General features: G+C 44.2%; 2 protein-coding genes across 4 annotated transcripts in view; both read left to right on the forward strand.

The window, feature by feature from the left end:
* The window catches only part of Slf2 (SMC5-SMC6 complex localization factor 2), a 46055-nt gene extending 35805 nt beyond the window's left edge, over positions 1-10250 (forward strand). Inside the window, exons 16-20 of the mRNA XM_055591614.1 lie at positions 655-786; positions 1116-1193; positions 3852-3938; positions 8836-8904; positions 10106-10250. Of these exons, the coding sequence (XP_055447589.1) occupies positions 655-786; positions 1116-1193; positions 3852-3938; positions 8836-8904; positions 10106-10141 (402 nt within the window). The 3' untranslated portion in view covers positions 10142-10250. The remainder of the gene's footprint in view (positions 1-654; positions 787-1115; positions 1194-3851; positions 3939-8835; positions 8905-10105) is intronic.
* A 9126-nt stretch (positions 10251-19376) lies between these two features.
* Sema4g (semaphorin 4G) overlaps positions 19377-22672 on the forward strand; it is a 12929-nt gene continuing 9633 nt past the window's right edge. Inside the window, exons 1-2 of one of the 3 annotated variants that reach the window (XM_055591770.1) lie at positions 19377-19474; positions 22242-22672. The exon at positions 22242-22672 is cut by the window's right edge and continues 69 nt beyond it. In XM_055591770.1, coding sequence (XP_055447745.1) covers positions 22492-22672 — 181 coding nt within the window. In that variant the 5' untranslated portion in view covers positions 19377-19474; positions 22242-22491. Of the gene's footprint in view, positions 19475-19538; positions 19561-19682; positions 19934-22241 lie in introns of those variants that run through there. The other 2 variants (XM_055591772.1, XM_055591771.1) reach the window with 2 other exon arrangements.

Raw genomic sequence — 22672 nt, forward strand, 5'->3', positions numbered from 1 at the left:
AGACATACAGTGAGCCAATGTGTAAGAATGTGCACAAGATGCTGTGGGAAAGAACTGACCCCACCCTAATCAAGGGAAGTGGTTTTGATTATAGATATGTGGCACCATTCCTGAGCCACTAGGATAATTAAAAGCCCTTACTTCATTCAGCAATAGCCACCAGTGGATCCAGGATAGGATTTCTGCTGTTGGTCTTACTAATGTCTGTCTTATCTATTACCTTTTTCTTTTATACTTATAGAAAAGAGAACCACATGAATGAGTAACCATCAGGCTTACTGGTCAATATCATCCAGACCTCCCACTCACTAATAGCTTTGTCAGCCCTAAACTCCCAGTGATCCTCCTGCTTCAGCCTCAAGTGTTGGGATTGTAAGCATGAGCCACCACATTGGATAGATAATGCTTCTTTTTAGAATTCAATGACCTCTGTTATATCATTTGATCTTGTTCTAAGCATTTATCCTAAATAACAAATACTAAATCTTAGCATAAAATACCTTAAGCATTTGAGGACTTTGAAGTTTAAAAAAAAAAGGTATCACAGAACTATCAAACCAGGAAAAGGAGCCAGAATGAGAATAGGACAGTGGAATTAGCTCAAGAAAGAGCACTACACTGCTTAGAATTGACCAGTCTCTCTTCTCTTGATAGATCTCAGTCCTACATCGCTATCTAGTGCAGATGAAACCTTCTGATTTGTTGAAGAAAATGGTCTTGAAGAAAAAGGCTGAACAACCAAATGAAACTATTGATGACAGTCTTCATTTAGAACTTGAAAAGCAGGTATCCAGAGCTAGAGCTCAGAGAATACATAGGGGCACATAGTAAACTGTGTCTTAGAATTTATTGCTGTCTCAAAGTCCCTGAGAGTAGAGTTGAGTGCTGGGGTGAGGGAATAGTTGTTAGCAATGGAAGGGTTCTTCTGTGGCCTGTACTAAGGAGGCAATTGTAATGTAGTATAAAGAAATCACAGAGTCTGCTTGTAAGTGCATGGCTTCCTCTCAAACTAAGTTAAAGCCTGTCTTTCCCGGGCTGCTTTGCTAATCAGTAGACTGGGGTGTTATTTACGCTAGCTTTTTCATGGGTAGTAATTTTATTCATCTCTCTAACAGGCATATTACCTGACCTACATTCTTCTTCATTTAGTTGGGGAAGTTAGTTGTTCTCATTCTTTTTCTTCTGGACAACGGGTAGGTAATATTTAGTGTTATTATAAATAGGTGTTTCCATTGGTGGAATGAATGAGCATGTGTGTTAGAAGAAAACTCAAAAGGAATCAAAGTGTGCTCTGGAAGATGGGGAATCATAGCACCCTGCAACCATATCATAGTGACTAGAATTATTTCTCAACAGTTTTGTTGGAGTAGCTCTTAATGACCATAACCCTGCAATAGTATAATATATTCATAAGCTACCAGGGTCACCAAATGGGCTAGCTGTTAGCTAGTTTCTTCCCACTTTCTTCCTTTGAACTTCTATTCACTTTTGTTTTTCTCAAGAAAAACTAAAATACCTTTAAAAATACTTATTTAGAGGAACCAGGGATATAGCTTAGTGGCATAAAGGTGCTTGCTGCCAGATAGGACAAAATGAGCTCAATCCCCAGGCCTCACATAGTGGAAGGGGAGAGCCAGCCTACGAATTGTCTCTGGTTGCCACATGTACACCATAGCATTTGTACATACATACAAAATTAATTTTTAAATGTGATTTAGAAATGTTTGCCTTCCCAGTTAAATTACAGATAAGTCAGTCTACTTCATGTATGCATTTCTGAATAATATCTCTATATTAAGAATTCTATTTTTTAAGGCACGCATAGTAATGCATACCTTTAATGCTAGCACTGTTAATCCCAAGAACTGGATTAAAAACATGTGCCGCCAAGCCAACTATTTTGTGCTTTACGACAGATCCTCTATAGCCCAGGCTGGTCTCCAGTTCCTGATATAGCTGAGAGTGACCTTGAACTTCTCTTCTTTCTTCTACCTCCCAAATGCTGGGATTAAAGGCGTGCACCACCTCTCTAGACAAGAAAACTCCCTGGACAAAATAAAGTTGATTCTCTCATTAAAAATAGTTAATGCTTGTTGTCTAAACTGGCTCATGCCTATACTCTCAGAATTCTGTAGGCTAAGAAAGGAGTATTGCCATGAGTTTGTCTCATAACTTTGCTACTGTTTGAATCGTCACATAAATATCTGATAATTCAGTATATCTGATATGTGATCCCCACAGGTTGAGAACAGCTGCTGTAGAGTCAGGTCTTATCTCAGAGATAGACCAAAACCAAAAAGAATCCTACAAAACCAGGTCTGGTTGTTTGTGGTTTTGCTTCTGTTTAATCCCACCAGAGACAGGTGTATCCCTATGAGTTTGAGCCTATTCCACTTACTGAATTCCAAGCCAGCCGAAGGACCCTTTTTTTAAAAAAAAAAAAAAAAAAAGGAACATAGGCCTGTAATCCCATTTGCTCAGGAAGCTAAGGCAGGTAATGACAAATTCAAGGCCCACCTGGACAACTTCGTGGGAAGAAGGCTGGGAGTGTAGCTCAGTGGTAAAGCACTTCTACCTTGTCAAGATACATAATCAGTCTCAAGTATTGCTGGGTGACAGGAGACTAGGCCGCATATTCTGGGGAATAGGTAAGAGGTTTGCTTGCACCTGAGGTTTCAAGGCCAGTGTGAATAATACTGCCAGACTACCTCAGAAAACTAGAATTTTAAAATGCAGTTAAAAAGCATAAGAGAGGGGCTGGAGAAGTAGCTCAGAGGTTTAAGAGTGCTGACTGTTTTTCCAGAGGTCCTGAGTTTAATTCCCAGCAACCACATGGTGGTTCATAACCATCTATAATGAAATCTGGTGTTCTCTTCTGGAATGCAGGTATAACGGTATAGATGTAATAAATAAATAAGTCTTTAAAAAACAAAAAAAAAAAAAAAGAGAGAGACTAGCAAGGTGTTTTAGCAGGTAGAGTGCTTGCTAGGCAAGCCTAATACTCTTGAGTTCACGCCCCAGCATCTATGGAAAGGGAAGAGAGAACCAACTTTACAAAGTTGTCTTCTGACCCCTGCAGCCAAGGATACTTAGAGAATAATAAGTTTTGGTGGTTTTGTTTTATTTTTTTTAACTTTATTCTCATGTCTGTGTATGCCTTCAAGCAGGTATACACATGTGAGTACAGGTGCCCTTGAAGGCCAAAACACCCTACGTCCTGTGGGGCTACAGCTACCAGGTGGTTGTGAATTACCTAATGTGGATTGTAGGAACCAAAATCTACTGAAAGATCTCTCTAAACCCAACAAAGGGCAGGGAGGCAGGTATTTTTTTAAAGTAAGAGCTAAGAGTAATGTCATACGCCTGTAATTGCAGCCCTCTCTGCGCTCAAGAGGTAGAGACAAGTATCATGAGTTAAATTGTGAGCGTGCCAAAGCCTACCTGGCAGTCAGTGCTTATCCTACCTTGTGGGTGCTAAAGGCTGAATTCAGGTCAGGCCTGGCAGCAAGGACTTGACACACTGAATGTTCCAAGAGGCCTGCTATTCATTTTCTTTTTTCCCAAGAGAAAGGATCTCATTATTTTGTCAGGATGATTTTCAAGTGGTCCTCCTGCCTCGGCCTAATAGCTAGAGTCAAGCATATGCCATGCTGTACCACACCTAGTTCCTTTGTATATATTTTTAAATTAACTAGCAATGACTCATAACCATTAAGTTCTTACGTAAGTTAACACCTTTCACTGCTGGGACTCCATCAGGTAAGTTTTAAGCAATTTAGTTTTTTTAACTGCATAGTGTGTAATTTTGCAAGACTTGTTTTCATCTATTGCATTTGTTTTGTTTTTCATAGAAACACTTTGTGCTGCTTTGTGGGGCTTTGGAAAAGCATGTTAAGTGTGATATTAGGGAAGATGCAAGACTTTTCTATAGAACTAAAGTAAGTATGTTATTTGTGGTGGGTGTGGGGGCAGACGCATGATGCGTGAACATGGGAAACTCTTAAGGACAGCTTTGAGGGCCTGTCTGCTTTACACCTGATTTAAGAGTATAGTTAGTCTTAGAGCTTCCAGCTATTATAGATGTGTACTGCTACAACTGACTTTACTTGCTTCTGGGGATTTGATTCCAGTCCTCGGCATACATAGCAAGCACTTCACCCACGGAGTGCCCTGCATCCCAGTTTTATGTATTCTTAGCAGGGCCACCAGTAATCCCAGCGCTTGCAAGAGCAAGACAAGAAAACCTGGGTTGTAGGCTTCTTGTAAAACGCAGTGAGGCCTTTTTGGAAGATAAAGAAGATGTAAGCAAGAGAAATACACAAGCTGCTCTTTAGGGGAAAAATATATAGTGCTTGTGGGTATAGCTTAATGGTGGCATGCTTCATTGGTCGCTTCATTGGACAGCCACTTCATTAGATAGGTAGGTTGGTTGATTGATTTCCAAGAACATAAAAAGGACTTTTTAAAGTAAAAACAGTTTTAGTGTATAACCTAGGCTTGGCTTAAGCTCTTTTTGTTTTGTGAGACAGTGTCTCAATATGTGGCCTTGCTGACCTGGAACTCATTGTGTAGACCAGGCAGTCTTTGAACTCACACCAATCCAGTTGCCTTTGCCTTCCAAGTGTTTATCACTGGCGTCCCCCGATGTGCCTGGCTTTCCTCCAGCTTTTGGGTGCTTTGTTTGTTTTAACATTCCTTTGTCTCTTGGGGGCATATGCACACACTTCAGTGTATGTGTATTGGTTGGGATGTAGGTCACAGAACTACTTATGGGAGTTAGTCCTTTCCTTCCATCATGTGGATCGAGAGGACAAAACTCTGGGTTTTAGGCTTGGTTTTACCTACTAAATTACCTCACTAGCCAAATAACAAATTTCTGGTCCTCCCACCTTGGTCTTCAGATATTAATTACCTCTCTGGTTAGGACGTGGACAACAAGGCAGCTTCTACTAAGTACTTTTCTAGCTAGATTGAAAGTCCAATAAAAATAATTTCAAAGGAAGTACATTTCACTTTCTCTTCTGAAATTCCTGACACCCAAAGAGAAAATGTCTTTAGCACTATTGGGACTTTTTGCTTTTCCCATTATACAAATGAAAGCTCTTGCAGAGGGTGTGGTAGAGCGCCTGCTGTGCACGCCTGAGGACCTGGGTGGAAGCCCAGATCCATGTAAATGGGAGTGCTCCCACAGGTCTGTAAGTGGGGGTAGGGACCAGGGGGGCCCAGTGTTCACTCTCCAGAAAACAAGGTGGACGATGATGAAGAACTCTGCCTTCCGTACATAAAACCTTATGTATAGGATAGCTTCAAAGATTGAGACTGGTTAAATTTATACTCATATATAATTACAAAATAATGGTTAGGAAAAGTTGTTTTACTTAGAGAAAAGGTATTGACTAGCTGCTGCCTGTTGATATCTTGCTGAAATTTGCTTTTTTTTTTTTTAAGTTTCTTTATGCCTAAAACAGTAGAAAACCATGTTTGAGAGAATGGAATAGAAAAGCAACTTTAGTGTTAATAGACTGATCTTAATAGACTGAGTTCTTCCTGAAACACACAGAAAATCACTTTCAGAAATAACTAAACTTAGCTGGGCTCAGTGCCGCACACCTGTAATCCCAGCAGGAGACAGAGGCAGGCCAGATCTCTGTGAGTTTGAGGCCAGCCCGCTCTACAAAGGCTACACAGAGAAACCATGTCTCAAAAAGGCAAACAAACAAAAAAAAAAAAAAGAAAAAAAAGAAAAATATCTTTACAGTCATTAGCTGCAGAAGTTGGTTATTTGAACAGTACTCCTTGGGAATTCCTGTGTCTATTTGCATCACTTTAAATATGAAAATGAACAATTCATGAAGTTGAATCAGATTTACAAATACACTGTGCAGTAATAGCCCTTGGCTTCCGACACAAAGCCTGCCCTCAGAAATGTACTCTAGGGCTGGGAAAATGTACTCTGGAGTGTGACAGGTTACTTACTATACATGCTGACAGTCATTCTCAAAGGGACCGCTAAGGTTGATGTTTCATTCTTCTTTTTTTTTTTTAAGGTGGGGGAGGGTTCACAACAGGATTTCCTGTCCTGGACTCACATTGTAGACCAGTTGGCCTCAAACTCACAGAGATCCACCTGCCTCTATCTCTCTGAGTGCTAGGATTACAAGTGTGTGCCACTGTGCCTGGCCTTTTTTTTTTTTTTTCCATTTGGGAGAAGGGTATGTGTGCCACATTGCTCATGTGGGGATCATAGAACAGCTTACAGGAATGGGTTCACTCTTCACAGTTTGGGTCCCTCAGGTGGAATTCAAGCCACCAGACTTAGACAGGAAGCACTTTTATCCACTGAGCCATTTCACTGACCTGGGTTTTATTACTTCAGGCTGGCCCAGCAAGGTTGTTGTCAGAGCCTTGCTTAGAGGGTGAGCCAGTGGTCCACGTAAATTGCTTCAAGGCATGACCTCCTTGAAACAGGTTGAAATATGTTAGTAGCTTCATACTTCCTACAAAACTTCCAGTAGAGAAGTGGTTATTATCTTTAAGGCAGTTTGCTAAACTTTACGTAGTGGGGAAAAGTGAAGATTTTTATTTGTTTGTTTTTGAGATAGGGTTTTTCTGTGTAGCCCTGGCTGTCCTGGAACCTTGCTGTAGATCAGGCTGGCCTCGAACTCACAGAGATCTACTTGACTTTTGCCTCTTGTGTCTTTCTGACTTATGACCAGGAGTGATGGATCACTTCTTTAATACAAGCACTTGGGAGGCAGAGGTAAACAGATCTCAGTGAGTTCTAGACCAGCCTTGTCTATATAACCAGTAGGCCATCAGAGCTACATAGAAAAAGTATGTTTAAAAAAAAATGCTGGCCTGTTTAAATATTTTATTCTAGGAGTGGTAGAGCATGCCTGCAATCCGAGCATTTGACAGGAGTAGGGGGGAATGTCAAAGTCAGCCGCAGCTACTTTGAGGCCAGCCTGGGTACATGTGACCCTTCCTCAGTGTGTGCATGCACACACACACACACACACAGAGAGAGAGAAATGCTTTTCTTAAGCAACGAATGTTTAAGAGTCAATCAGGAGTGATAAGTGGGCCCTTTCATTGCTCATTTGGTAGCTCAAAGCACTGTGGTAAACTGGAAGAGCTTCACTTTGTGGAAACCATTGAGTTTGGCACAGCCTTTGGGAGGCAGAGACAAGCAGATCTCTGTTTGTTAGAGGCCAGCCTTGTCTATAGATCAAGTTCCAGGACAGCCAGGGCTAGACTCCTTGTCTTGAAAAACCGAGAGATGAGAGAAGTGAGTGGATTCTTCCTGAATCCTTAAAAAAAAAAAAAAAAATGGTAGGCTTATTTACTTAACTTTATGTGATTGTGTTTTTCTTGGGTGTGTTTATCTGCATTGTGTTTGTGCCTGGTTACCCTCAGAGGCCAGAAAAGGGTATGGGATTTCCTAGATCTGTAGTTATAAATGGTTGTGAGCTACCATGTAAGTGCCGGGACTCAAATCTATGTCTTCTGTAAGAGCAACAAGTGCTCTTAGCTAGTGAGCCATATCTCCAGCCCTACTTTGTGTGTATGTGTGTCTTTGTGTTTAACCTTTTAAAAACAAGTTGTGGTAAAGCTAGGAACAGCCAATGTATTGGACCCTGTAACATGGTGCACCTTTCAGCTTCCCAGCTGGGTGTTCAAAAGCCAGATAATAGAAAGTAGAAAATTCTTTGAAGGTTGAGTTGTAGTCCTATGGACCATCTGGATTATCTTTAGTAACAGGAAACCAGGCATGGTGATGGATTTTTTTTAACCCCTGTATCTTGGGAGACAGAGGCAGAAAAATTGCTTTAAATTTAAATTACTTTAAATTTAATATTAGCCACGCTACACAGGGCAACTATCTCATAGAATAATAATTTTTTTGAAGATTTATTTATTGTCTATACAACATTCTGTCTGCATGCATGCCAGAAGAGAACACAAGACCTCACTATAGATGGCTGTGAGCCACCATGTGGGTGCTGGGAATTGAACTCGGGACCTCTGGAAGAGCAGGCAGTGCTCTTAACCTCTGAGCCACCTCTCTAGCCCAGAATAATAATTTAAAAAAAAAAAGAAATTAAGGGTGGTTTAGTGGTTAAAAGAACTGACAGACATTCCAGAGGACCAGGATTAGATTTCTAGCATCCACATGGCAGCTCACAACCATCTGTATGTTCCAGGGGATCTGAAGCCCTCTTCTGGCCTCAGTGGACAATGAACAGATGTGAATGCAGGGAAAACACCCATACACATAAAATAAAATTAAAGAAGATTAAGGATGGGTGTGGTTGCTCACACCTTTAATCATAGCACTCAGGAGGCAGGGACAAGTAGATCTCTGGAGTTTGAGGTCAGCCTAGCCTACATAGGGAGTTGGAGGATAGCCGGGATTGCATTGAGAGGCCCTATCTCAAAAAACAAACAGGGAAATTAAGTCATAATCATTTTGACATTTTAGATTATGAAAAATAAATTACAGCAATAAATGAAAACATTGAAAGCCTCCCCCAAAAGATGAGTAGCTTTTTCTTGACAGCAATCAAAATAGAATTGTTGGGTATGGGCTGTGATAACTGTGGCTCTCTGTATTTATTTTTCTTGTTACTGTTTTGTGTGGGGCTTTTTTTTTTTTTTTTTTTTTTTTAAAGCAGGATGGCATGCTGCAGCTCAGAGTGGCCTTGAACCTCCAGTAGTCCTCCTGTGTGCTGGGAGTGTAGCTATGCACCGTAACAGTGGCTTTCTGTCAGATGCTTAACTGGTTTTCTGTGAGGATGCTTTGATCTAATATCTTCTTCTCTTTTTATTTTTAAGGTGAAAGACTTGGTTGCCAGGATACATGGAAAATGGCAGGAAATAATCCAGAATTGTCGGCCTACTCAGGTGTTGTTTTATTTAACAGTTTTATTTATTATGAAAACTCTTGCATTATGGATGATTTTGTGTCTGGATTTTAGGATTTGTTTGCTTTCTGTCCATTTCCAGAAATGGCTTGCACCCATTTAAAAGTATCACATTAAATTAAATGGAGATTGTTTCATGAGTATGCTAACAGTTGATAAGAAAAAATGCACATTGTATACCACTTAGTCTGTAGTGACTTTTAGTGTAGTCACAGAATTAAGCTGATCGTCACCACACCTTAACTCTGGCGGTCCCTCCCGTTCCTCCAACACCTTCAGGCCTCTTTGCTCTCCTTAAGCCCTAGGCAGATACTTATCTGCTTTCTGTGGATATTTTCTTCTAGCTAGTTTCTACACATGAATAAACTGTGGTCTTTCATGACCAGCTTTTTTTTTTTTTTTTTTTTTTTTACCTGACATTGATAAAGAGATCCATGTTACAATATGTATATTCTTTCTATTGCTAAGTGACATTTGACTGTATGGATATATAACATTTATCCATACAGGTGAGCATGAGTTCTTCCTACTTTCTGACCATGAAGAATAATATTTCTAAACCAGGGGTGGTGGCACATGCCTTTAATCCCAGCATTTGGCAGACAAGAGGCAGACTTATGTCTGGGAGGTCAAGGCCAGATGTAGTGCTGGGAACTAAATCCAGGTCCTCTGGAAGAGTGGTCAGTGCTCTTAACCACCGAGTCATCTCTCCAGTCACCTCTACAACATTTAAAGGCCACTTCTCTGTGCCAGTGTGGCGTTAATAGCAAAAGTTTATATTAGTCAATTTGATACATTAATCTTTTTAAATACATCCCTTTGTGAATGAGCCCATGAGAAAAATACCCTATATTTGTATTTTTTTTTTATTTTTTATTGCCAGAGCACAAACTCTAAAGGCTATAAAATCATAAGAAATTTTCATCTGATCATGGTTGCTTCATGCTTTTAGTCCCAGCTCTTGAAAGGCAGAGGCAGGCAGATACCTGTGAATTCAAAGTTAGCCAGGGCTATATATTAAGATCCTGTCTCAAAAAAAAATAAGAGATTGGTTTTCATATATGTGTATATATAGTGATTTTGTTGCTGTCGTTATTAAAAGTGTACTATCCACTGATTAGTACTTGTAGGATTAATTTGTAATCTGATTAAAATTTTCCTTTTTATCTTCTCTTCTTCAGGGGCAGCTTCATGACTTTTGGGTGCCAGATTCTTAACAGGAGTTACAGCAACAAAAATTCAAAATGAGAAGGGCCTTTCCAAGAGGAATACTGTGGGATCCAGCGATGCTAGGGAACACAGCTGTGTGCCACTGGCATAAGCAGTGTGAGGCTGGGGTGAAGACTTTGCCGTTTCTAAAGCAGATAGGAAATGCCATCTGCACCTGACCATGGAGGAAAGCCTAGAGCCTGATGAAAGGAGAGTAGGGGTAGAAATGCTGGCAGCTGTGGACCCAGCCTGCTCTTCCTAACGCCCCTCACTAAGTTTTCAGTGGTTATCTAGTTAGATGGCTACATAACACTTGGATCACCACAGGAAATAAGGAGGGAAAATGTGGACCAGCTTGAAAAGTTGGACATTGAAACAAAGGCCAAGCAAGGTCCAGCTGGTTTTCATTTTCTTCTTGGTTATTTTAGGGTGCAAAGGGAAGACTTAGAATAGAGCTTTGTAATTAGAAGTGTCGGTCTCTTCTGTAACCCCATAAACTGTAGGCAGTTTCACCCATACATATTCTCTACTCTTCAAGATTATAAATCTGAGGTTTTGAAATATATTTAAAATCAACTTAAACAGATATCTGGTATGTTGTCAGATTGCCCTTAGAGGAAGAGACTAAACTACAAAGTAGTGGCTGTCTTTAAAATGCCAGAACATTCATAAGCAGTTTGTTTAGGATTTCTTTGTAAGTGCGTATATTTTTAAAATACTGGTTTAATCATAAAATCTCAGCTAAGCTAGAATTCTGTCCATTGATAACTAAACTACAGAAGTCTGTATAAAGGCTTAAAAATCTGGAAGTTTCCAAAAACCTTGTTTCCACGAGTATATAATTTAGCAGAGGCCTTGATGGTGTTTATTTTGGGGAGTGTGTGTATGTGTGTGTGTGTGTGTATACAGGTGTGTGGATGCGTGAGCAACTTTGTATCTTGAAGTTGTTGCACTTGAAAACCACAGCTGCTCTAAATTCTTTTAAACACTGGAAAGCCATCCTTTAGTTTAGATGGTAGAGGGTTAGCAGAGGTGCACGTGCTAGATTGAGCCTGAGGCCCTTTTAAATGTTTGATAGTTAACACTTGCTGACCTTTGTCCCTTTGGGGAAGGTTTGCTTCCCCAAAGGGATGCCAACTGTTTATTCTCTGAATATTGGCTGGAGCGACTTGCTCCCTCCTGCGCATACTAATGTCTGTGTGGGTCCAGGTGGGAGTGGTGGAAAAGGGAACTGGGCTCAAGGTTTGAGAGAGAAAATAAATTCTGAGAGCTAACTTTCTACCTCTAAATTGAGGCTTAGGAATAAAAACCATTCTATCTTAAATTTATCATTTAAAGTAGCATTATTAACTTTTAAGCTCATGTCAAGCAGTGGGCAGTTAGAGATTTCATAGAGAAGACTAAACAAATCAAATTTTGAAGAACTGAGGGTGATTGAGGCTCCAAGAGTCAGACCAACAAAAGTTTTATTCTGCGTAGAGTTTACTGGTAAGATTATTATCTTGATGCTACCTCTCAAGGGTGTTTTTACAAATGCCACTGTGGTTAAAGAGATAGATACGAAGAGTTATACTTGACAGAAGCTGGAAACTCTGGCATCTATCTGCCCAGCAATGGGAGCTTTCACTCTGTAATTTAATACCTTGTAGATACATTATTTCTGTGTAATTTTATAAGTGTTCATATATTTCTCATTTTGCATTGTGTAAAGTGTACAAAATCTCAAAGTATAAAAATCTGCTTATATTGCTTGTAATTACAGTGTGTAAATATTTTCTATTGTGTACATTGATGGGGACAAGTGGGTTATTCAGGTTTTTAAGTGACCCTTTTATATTGCAGTTTCAACCAATAACCACCCATCAAATTTAAAACCACTTTGATACATTCTTATTTAGCAGTTCTAATAAGAATAAAATCTCTATTTTCAATTGTCTTTTTCCATTAGAGAAAAATACTTTATCTGTCCCCTTAAGGTAAATGGCCAGACATCAGGTTAGGCCTTTGTATTTATGACTCTGGTAGCAGTCTACAGTCTCCAGGTCATAGTCCAGTCAGTATTTACATTTGGGTTCTCGTATAAATTTTGTGGTTCTATTTTAGCACAAGCAGCTCATGGTTTTTCTCCCAAATCAAGTATTTTCCATCTCCTTTTGAGTCCCCACGCATTGTCTCCCTCCACCTGTTGCCCAGAAAATGGGATGGTAGAGAGGGAGGAAATGTTCATTGCACAGAGACTGTCAGGCCACATTTGGGACTTGGCAAACAAAGCTTGCACTGAGTGGTGTTGTGTTTGGCAATATTACTGTGCCAAAAATAATCCTTGTCTAATTTTCTGGATGTGTATGTCAAACTTATTACCCTTGCTGCAAGCTGAAATTTAAAGTACTTGTGTTGATGCTTTTGTGTGTGACTGTTGCCTTTTCTGACCTGCTTTTCTTGTTATCTGAAAACATAGATCTGTAATAACATGTTAAGTGAAGAGGCTCTCCGTGCACAATCATCTGTGTAGCTCTAAAGTCGGCATTTGTGTGTTTGTCTTATCTCCTGATGGCAGCGGTGCCTTTGTCACCTTTTGGAAGGTTGGCATTTTGTTTTTGTTTTGAATGCAAGTAGTAGCTTGCTTTTGACTTCACAAAAAACAAGAAACATATATATATATATATATCCCCAGTAAAAGATAGGTAAGATAGTGTGTTACCATCAGGCTCTGTTGAAGCATTTCCTCTTTGCTTTTTTTTTTTTTCTTTTTTTCTTTTTTTCTTTTTTTCTTTTTTTCTTTTCTTTTCTCAATCAAAATACAGTTGGTGGGGACTGGCCAGTAATAATGTGTGGAGTCTTTAAGCCAAGAGTAATTTTTTTAAACTTAAAAAGTGACTCATTGACAAGTAGCTGAGTTGGAAAACTGACAAACTGACTTGGCTTGTCTCTCAGGAGACAAGAGTGGGGTACAGGTGGTGGGCATGTGAGTCAGCACAATTCTATCTCGGTGGGTATGCCTACTCGATGGTGCAGGTGCGCCTCATCGTCTGTGCCTCAGTTTCCCTGGGACATTCTTGTCAGCCAGTTAATCTATTAGTTCTAAGGCAGTAAATGTAATGGTTTTTTTTTTTCCTTTTAAAATTTTATACTATGTCTTGTTTAAAGTCCTCTGAATGTATGTGTATGTGTTATTAAACTTTTTTTTTTCTCAATTTAAACGTGTCTGGTAACATTTGATTAAGTAAAGGTGGTTAAGTATCTGGAATGCCCTGTTTTAAACTGATTTCTTCCTTGCTTTGGAGTCTCTGGGGTTTGGGGTTTTGGGGGGGGGGTTTGGTTTTGTTTTGGTGTTGTTGTTGTTTATTTTCAAGATAGGGTTTCTCTGTGTAGCCTTGGCTGTCCTGGGCTCACTTTGTAGACCGGGCCCGCCGTGAACTCACAGAAATCCACCTGCCTGTGCCTTCCAGAGTGCTGAGATAACAGGTGTGTGCTACAGTGCCTGCCTATTTGGGGGTGTTTTGTTCTTTTGGTTTTTGTTTGTTGTTAGCTTGATGCTTTTTATCTGTGGAAAACAAAGCCGCAGCTCTCCACCGTTCATGTTGACATAACCCAGTTGATAACTTGCTGTGTACTTACAGTTAGCAATTCAATCATCTCATTCTTACCTCATTTGCCACATCCATTTGGCTGCTGTTGAGTTACTTACACAGTAGGGTTTGTGGTAAGCAACATACAACTCATGACTGACACCTGCTAGCAACCAAGGGAAAACAGAAAAGGAAAAAAATAGCTTTGACTTGGGTGTCTTATTCCAGAGTTATGAAAGGTGATGCCATGCACTGCAGAAGGATTCAGAGCCACCCGTGACCGTCGTTAGCAAGTTAACTGAGCTGCTTCAATCTGTTGAAAGGAATGACTGTCCATTTCAGGGTTTGTAAGGACTCAAATATGTAACAGTCACTCAGCACAAAGCCTGGCATGCAGCATGAACAGAACAAACGAAGACAAAAAGTTGAAGCTGGCTATTGTGATTGCCCGCACTTGGAAGGTGGAGGCAGGTGGATCTGCTGAGTTTGAGGAAAACCTGGTCAACAGAGTGAGTTCCAGGACAGCCAGGGCTACACAGAAAAACTGTCTTAAATAGATAAGTAAATAATTTTGAGGAAAAAAAAAAAAGACATTTGATAACCAGGCATGGTGATGCATGCCTTTAATCCCAGCACTCAAGAGGCAGATGCAGGCAGATCTCTGTGAGTTCAAGTCCAGGGCTATACAGAGAAACCCTTTCTTGAAAAATTAAAAAGACAAATTTAATGGAATACAGTTAATATGGCTGCTTTTCCACAGGACCTGGTTTCAATTCCCATATGGCTAACTACTGTAACTCTAGTTCCAAGGGAGCCTATGCCCTCTTCTATTCTTTGTGGGCACCGTGCATGAACTTAGTGCATGGATATATGTGCAGGCAAAAACACCCACACACATAAAATATTAACTAAGTTAATTTTTAAAAGAAAATTGACCAGAGGCTGGCACCTGTGCTTACTTCTAAATCAGGCCTTATCTCATACAGCCTTCTGCCAAAAATAAGGTGATTTCTGATTAACTAAATGAACCAAGCATGATGGCCTGATATGATAGCTCATACCTATAATCCCAGCACACGTGAGAGGCAGAGGCAGGAAGATGACAAATTTGATGCCATCCTGGGCTATAACATGAGATTGGGCTTCAGCACCACCACCAAACATGCTGATGGTAGTTTTCCAGCATCTGCAAACATGTCCTGACACTCCCTTCTTGCTAACCAGGGCTGGAGTCAAGAGAGGGCAAACCAGAAGGTCCAGCTTTCAGTCTGACTCCAAGACAAGTAGCTAGGTTTCTGGAAGACTCAACAGGCAGAACAGGCTTCAGGGGCAGAGTAACTATAGCAGTGTTGCCCGGGTGTCGGGTGCTACCTTGCCTGTATACGGCCGAAAGATCACACACACCATAAAGAAAGTGCTGGGCGAGGCTGAAAAATGCCTCAGCAGTCGGGAGCACCGAGAACATTTCGAGGACCTGGGTTCAAGTCCCAGCACCCACAGGGCAACTCACAGCTGTGGCAGTAGGTATGCATGTGCACATACATACGTACACACACAGGCAAAGTGCCCATACACATAAATTAAAACAATTTTAAAAAGTGCCGGGCAACCAGAGGTAGAGATGGCAAAGCAGGCGCAAAGGCCACCACAGTGAGCAGGAGACAGGACATCTTCATTAGGCCCATGTTCTCATGCCTCAGGGAACCCCTGCCTGAGGAATCTGTATACTTCCTCTTCCTAGGTCACCAACACAGAGAGTTAACTTCTGTGTGCCAACCCTAGAACCACAGCAGCCCCAAGGTGTGTGTCAGGACACCAGGGCCACTTTATCTTACAGCAGAGCTGGGGAAGACTGAACAAAAGTGAAGTTTGTAGGGCCTGGAGCGATGGCTCAGAGGTTAAGGGCACTGTTGGGCCTAGAGAGATGGCTCAGAGTTTAAAACAAAACTGGCTGCTCTTCCAGGGATCATGAGTTCAATCCTACCTTTCTATAGGATCCTCCCTTTAGCAGACATTTCTATTCCCTGCCAATCAAGCTGGCAAGAGGAAAATTCTTTACTGTGAAAGAGAGACTTGGATCACAACAAATAAGCACTAAACAGGTTTGGTGGGACAGAGCTTTGAGCTCAGTAGTGGAGGCAGGAGGGTCAGTTCAAAGTCACTTTCAGCTATGAAACAATTTCAAGATCAGCCTCCTCTATAAGATCTTGTCTCAAAAAGCAATTAGTTCTAATATAGAGACACAGCAGGTCATTTGTTGAGTGGGGCATAAGTCATCCTGGACACCGCCAGCTGCTTCACAGGGCAGCTGTGTGAGGATGCCATTTGGGATTCTTTGGAGAACACAAACTTCACTCTTTTTTTTAAGACTTATTTATTTTATATGTATGAATGTTCTACTGCTATATGTACAGTTGCATGCCAGAACAGGACATCAGATTCTAGTATTGATGGTTATGAGCCACCATGTGGTTGCTGGGAATTGAACTCGGGACCTCTGGAAGAGCAAGCAGTGATCTTAACCTCTGAGCCATCTCTCCAGCCCTGGAAAATCATTCTTATGACGCTCTTAGTTGCACATACTATTGTATTTGCAAACTCCCAACATCCACACGAACCAGCTGAAGGCTCGGGTCACCCAGGACCCTCTGAGGTATTGGGGTCCTTGATTTGTCACTCAGGACTTTGCCCTTCACACATCCACTGAAGACTTCCTTAGCTTCCTACAACTCAGTGAGCGAAAGAACCTGCCACACTGGCCTGGTTACTTCCTCCTGAGGAATGAGGAGTCAACACTGCAAGTGTGTGAACTTGGGGAGCCAGACTTCGTAGCCTAGTGGTCCCTGAAGTTGAAAGACCCCAGCCTCACCCTAAGTTAAACATAGCTAACGCCATTTTGTGAGACACCACTGTTTTGTAAAACTCTATAGGCTAGGTGGGGAACTGGAAAATTACTGAAAAATCCTAGCTGTGTCACCCACTTGGGATATCTGTGGTCAGGCTGCCCCAGTCATACTAAAAACAGTTTGTGTTAATCACCCTCATAGATATCTGTGAGACTGTTTCAGTTAAGATAGAGAAAAACAAAATAACAGGTGGCGGGCCACGTCAAGGGGTCATCATAACCCCCTTGACCACCCAGTTCCTGAAATCTTGGTGCCCCTGCCAAACTTTGACGCAAATTGTGGTCTCGTGTAAACGTACCAATCAGCCCCCTGTAACCATGCCTCTCGCTTCTGTACCAGTGCTTCTGCTCTAAAACCCTATAAAAACCCCAGCTTCCTACCTGGGGGGCGCGGAAGTCTCCCGAATGACTTTTCGCCCCGGGTACCCGTGTATCAAAATAAAAGCCTCTTGCTGTTTGCATCCGAACGCCTGGGCTCGTTGATCCTTGGGCAGGGGTCTCTCAGACGGAAGATACCCTCCGGGGATCTTTCAAAGTCTCTCCATAATGCCAGGTGCTAGGGCTGGCAGTCCTCTCCCTTCCAATCCACTTTCCCATAAAGCCCACAGAGGTCCTTTAGCCGTGTCTTGATTCAAGCTGTACTGAAGCTGCTGTCAGCTCTTTTGAAGTCTTTCCAAGATATCAGCTGACTTCTAGCCCTCTGTCTTCCACAAAGAACCCTCCTGTCTTGCCAGATCAAACTAATCAACCTTTTGTATGTCCTTTCTCTTCTTCCTCTTCCACCAAACAAGTTCTAGTCATTTTCCCTAGGCTTGCCTGGCTTAGCCTTCTCAGACTTCTCCAACCCTGTCCTCCATAAACTCAACCGATTACAAAGCGCATTACAATCTGCTTAGAACCTGTTTTCCCAGCTATAAAATGAAACTAACTCCTCAGAATGGGATGGGGTCACACACAAAAAAAAAAAAAAAAAGAAAAAAAAGAAAAAAAGAAAGTCAATCAGGAGTTGGGTGTGGTGGAGCACACCTTTAATCCCAGCACTCTGGGAGGCAGAGGCAGGCAAATCTCTGAGTTGGAGGTCAGCCTGGTCTACAAAGTGAATCCAGGACAGCCAAGGCTACACAAAGAAACCCTGTCTCAAAGAAGGAGGAGGAGCAGATGAAGAAAGGAGAAGGAGGAGAAGAAGAATTAGTCAATCAGGGCAGTGTATTAAGCTTGTGTTTGGCTTGGCCAGGTGAAAAAGCCTGGCAGATAAAATGTGTCACCACTGAGCCTGACAACCTCTGAGTCTGATGCCTAGGCCCTACCCGCATGCTGGAAACAGTAGACTCCCTGCAATTTATCCTCTGGACAACTACACTTGGGTGGTGACATGCGTGCGAGCATGCATGCTCATACAAAAGAAATGCATGTCTAACGTGTGTGCACTTTTTAATGTAAGCATTTCTCCCACTCTACCGTGCTCCACCCCCCACACTATCCTGTTTGCAGAGTGCCAGGAAACATTCTGACAGGGGGTGGAAGTGTGATCTGGGCCCTTCTGTCTAGCAGTCTGCAGCCACACACACAGCCCAAACTCAGATTGTATGAGATCGAGTGCCAAACTGTATGAGCTTTGGAGAATCCTGGGAGAGAAATGAAGTCTCTTCCCAGGCTCTCTTTCATCAGTTTAATATGCCACTAGAAGCCTACTCACATGCAAGGAAGGGTGTGTTTTTCAGACTCTCATCTGGTCCTCTTTGCCCATCACTGCTATTTTTTGTTTGTTTGTTTTGCTTGTTTTGTTTTTTGGTGGGGTTTATGGGCAAAGGACAGGTTTCACTAGGATTAAAGCTGAGCTCACTGCCGATTTGTTTGTTTGTTTGTGGTGCTGGGGATAAAATCACAGTGACCAGCATGCTAGGCAAGTACTATACCTTTGAGCCACAACCTTAGCCCTATATTCACTCTAATTGCCGTTGGGAAGGAGGAGAAGCTGAGTGTTTCAGGGAAGACCACCCTAAAAGGAGTGGGGGAAGGAGATTGAACCTGGCAAGCACAGACTGTTTGGTTGCCTGGGAACATTCAAAGTTTGGAGATAAAAATGACGATTGAAAATGAGAAACGCAGTCCTGAGGTGAGCCTGGCTTTGGACTAAGATCTGTTGATTGAACCCGTGCATACGGTCATGGCTTACTTATGCATAAAGAGCATTTTCTGTGTGCTGTCCCTTCATCCCTCCAGGACCCCATCTCACCCACTGAACAGCCTGGCGAGGGGTGGGGAGCCGGGGCGGGGCGGGGGGAGGCGGCAGGGGGACGGGGAAGGGAAACCACACACCTTGAGCTGGGAACTAAGAGCTACGCAGAAGCCTTTACTGTGGTCCTCGTCTGCACACCCTAGGCCAAAGGCAGGAGGGCATGGCAAACATGTTTTGCAAGAAGTGAGGTGCAGGTTAGAGAGCAGAGTACAGGACTCCGGGACCCGAGGTTTACGCGTCCCTGCAATAGGTAATTGGAAGGGTCTTAGGACCAGAGCCGACCTGCAGGAGGACCAAGCCTGTTTTAGGGCGGACGCGGTAGTGAAGCCCCCACCAGGGGGCAGGCGGTACCCAGACCGACTGAGCCTGGAAGAAAGAGGACGCCAGGAGCCGTGGGCCTCGAGCATCTCCCACAAATCTTGTCTATTGTGCGTGGTCGGGGGCTCGAAGGAGGGCGGGCGCCCTTCCCCGCCCCCCGCCTCCGGCCCGCCTCCGGCCCCCGCCCCACCCCCGGCTCCGCCTCCACCCCGCCTCGCTCCGGCCGCGGCCCCTTCCTCCCGCAGCTGGTGCTGTGGGGCCGCGGAGCCGCACGTCGCTGTCTCTATGAGCCCCGGATTCCAGCGCAAAGGTGAGGGAGGCGGGGAGTGCGGGCGGTGGCGGGGCCGGGGGCCGCGGCTGGGCGAAGCCTTGTCCACGTCCATTCCACTCGCCAAGGTAGGCCAGGCCTTTTTCACCGCCGAGACCCCTGGTCCCGCATAAAAGGTTCTAGAGGGGTGCGGGCCAGGCCTCGGGTCGCACAGGGCGCAGACCGGCCTTCGCGGAATCGGGGACCCCAGAGGGGCAGGGACCCGCGTGGAGAGAAGTGTTCCCCTGGATCTGGGTCATGTCTCCCGGCTTCCGGCGGGATCGAAGGAGAGCTTGTCCTCGAGAGCCGCAGCAGTAGATGCTGAGGTTAGATCTGATCAAAGGAGAGAATCGCGGACTGTCCAGGACGGTGGAGGGAGGGGAAGATGAGGGAGAGGCGCCCTCAAACCAGGAGAGACCGCCATCCTACCGGGCAGAGGGAAATACCGCTAACCCCAGGCAGGTGGGCATCAGGGATGAAGGTCGAGAGCCTATTGATCCTGTTGGGGGTGGGGGCATCTTCCCCTCCCCAGTTTTCTCCACCCTAGGGTATAACAGAAGATGATCAGAGTTCAGCAGGCAGGCCCTGAGAAGGAACCCAAACTTGAGTGAAGTGTGGGGTGTGAACTGGAAACCTTGAACCCTCCAGTTCTGGGGGAGGGGTGGATGCTCCGCCCCCAGTGCTTTACCCTGGCCCTCACAACAGGTTAAGTGGGGCTGAAGGCTTCAGCCCAGTTCCCCAGATCTACAACTGCAGACTGTGGGGGAAACAGGGCTGCTAAGATAGCACTCCACGTTTCATTTGCTAAATTCGAGGCCCTCCTCCCCCCTTGCATTCTCTCTTACAGGAATTCACCCCAGGTCAGAACCACACACCACACACACACACACACACACACAGAGAGAGAGAGAGAGAGAGAGAGAGAGAGAGAGAGAGAGAAAGCGAGAGCTGGCCTTACAACCAAGACTTTCAGGAAAAGGAACAGGACTCTGCCATGCATCTAACCCCCGCAGACCCTGGCAGCCACCAAGCCTGCAGCAAAAGCATTTCATGAGTGCTTGTCTCTGCCTGGATGGAACTGCGTCCGAGGACTCTGAGTGTGTGTGTGTGCGCTCTGCCTGGCCCACTAGAGACAGTTTCGTGTGAATGCCCCTATACGAATGGGTGTGGACAAGACACTCCTGCTGAATAGAAAGCCGTGTATGTAGCCCTGCTTGTTCACCCACGGATGTGTGAACCACTGAAAGGATGGCATGTAAGCCCTACCTTATGGATATGTGTTACTATGTGTGCTCTTGGCCCTCTGTGTGGACACACTTCTGCTAGGTTTCCGTGGAGGGGGTGTGTATGACTCCTGGAAATATGTCTGTTCTTGGCCCTACTTGAACATGTATGCATACCTGTGTGCAAGAGTGTCACAGTCTTTAGGACCAATGTGACCCAGAATGAATGCCATGCCCTCCACACTGAGTGGTTTCTCTGATCTTCGTCCCTATCCTTGGCACTGACTTCCCCTAGCCATAGGGCTGGCCCTTCTGTGCTGAGCAAATAGGAGGCCCCAGGTGTAAACAGGTGTGCCTTCAAAGTGAAGGTAGAGCTAGGGAACCTAAAACCTCCCCTTTCCTCAGCCCCTAAAACAAGCATTGGGCACTCTTTCTGTGGTTCAGAGACCCTCTTCTCTCTCATATTCCCTCTTCTCGCCCTCTCATTCTTCATTTCATGACCATGCTGAACTTTACCTCTTAAACAAACCCTCCAAATTCCTGCTATTTCTCTAGCCATCTCCAGATCCCTACCCTCTCTTTAAGGCCAGAGAGTTAATATTTGACTCAGAAAGAGGAGGACAGGCCAGTGGCACCCTCTGACCCTGCCTGTGGCTGTCTGATGACTGGCTGGGTCAGGCATCCTCCTCCACACCTTGCCCAGCCCAGGAAGTCTTCAGAAATCCCCCAGAGATAAGAGGGAGGTCTATCAGCCACCTCTACCTCAGGTGTGGGATTAGTCCTTAAGACGAGCCACAGAAGGTAGCCATGGTTTCATGGTCCCGTTGTTCACTGCCTCCGCCTTGCTTAAGTCATAACTGGTCTTCCACACTGCAGTCTCCTGCACAGGGTACCTGTGCGGCTCAGAGACCCAAATACCCACACCTCACCCCTACCCCCTCATGCCTGTGCTGCCTGCCAGCAGGTTGGTCTAGCAAGTAGGGACTCGTGTAGCTGCTCAGCCAGAGGGTGCAGTGTGGACTCGCATGGGCAGGGCAGAGATGTGCACCCCCTTGGAGAAAAATGCCAGAGAGAAGTGTCTAATTAAAGAGAAATTCCAAAGGGAGCTTTCAGGCCAAGGGAAAGAAAAAACAAAGGGAAAACAGAACAAAATTAACAAAGGCCCATTAACTGACTCTGCCCAGGCCTTTCTGCAGAAGGCACCCCCGCAGGCAGCTCTGCTGGAGGAGCAGGCCTCTCTGAGAACCATAGCTCTACCAAGATGGGCCCGAGCAGTCTCCTGACTGGGAGAGGGCTGTTACCATGGTATAGGTTAAAGTTAGTCTAGGGTCTTATATAGGCCGTTTGCCATAGCCCCCTACCCAGAGCAGAGAGGGACAGAATGAATGACTGGGAGTCTTTCCTGGTGTGGGAGTTCTGTGGATGTCAGGCCTCTGCCTTTCAGTGGCCCCTGAAGTCTGGGTAATGCCGTCCACCCACCCACACACAGATCAAAGGCTTTCCATTTTGAAGGGATTTTGATTTGTTTTGTTTTTTTCCTCCTTCAGAGAACAGACAGAGAACTGGAACTTGCCCTGTGGTTGGGGGCAAGGTGACCCCTTCAGTAGCCTACAATCCAGCGAGGACCTTACAATGTCCACTCTCCATGGAATTTGCATTTGATACAGAAAGGCACGTGACCCATCCCTCCCTCTGACCTCTTAGCTGTGATTCCATGGCCACACAACCCTGTGGCTCCATGTCCCCCCCATTCCAGGATCCTCCATGGCCCCATGACTACTTGATCCCCATGGCCTCATGACCCTGACCTTCCATGTAATCATAACCTGGACTTTGACCCCAGTGATTGCTCTACCCCTCCCCTCCTGTGACTCTGGCCCGGGCTGCCCTTGGGGTCTTGTTGGTCCGAACTTCCCCAGGAAGATGTGGGGGAGGCTCTGGCCCCTCCTCTTCAGCTTCCTTGAAGTAACAGCAGTCC

This window comes from Psammomys obesus, unplaced genomic scaffold (assembly GCF_907164565.1).
Source record: "Psammomys obesus unplaced genomic scaffold, mPsaObe1.curated_primary_1811, whole genome shotgun sequence".
In the NCBI taxonomy this organism is placed as follows: Eukaryota; Metazoa; Chordata; class Mammalia; order Rodentia; family Muridae; genus Psammomys; species Psammomys obesus.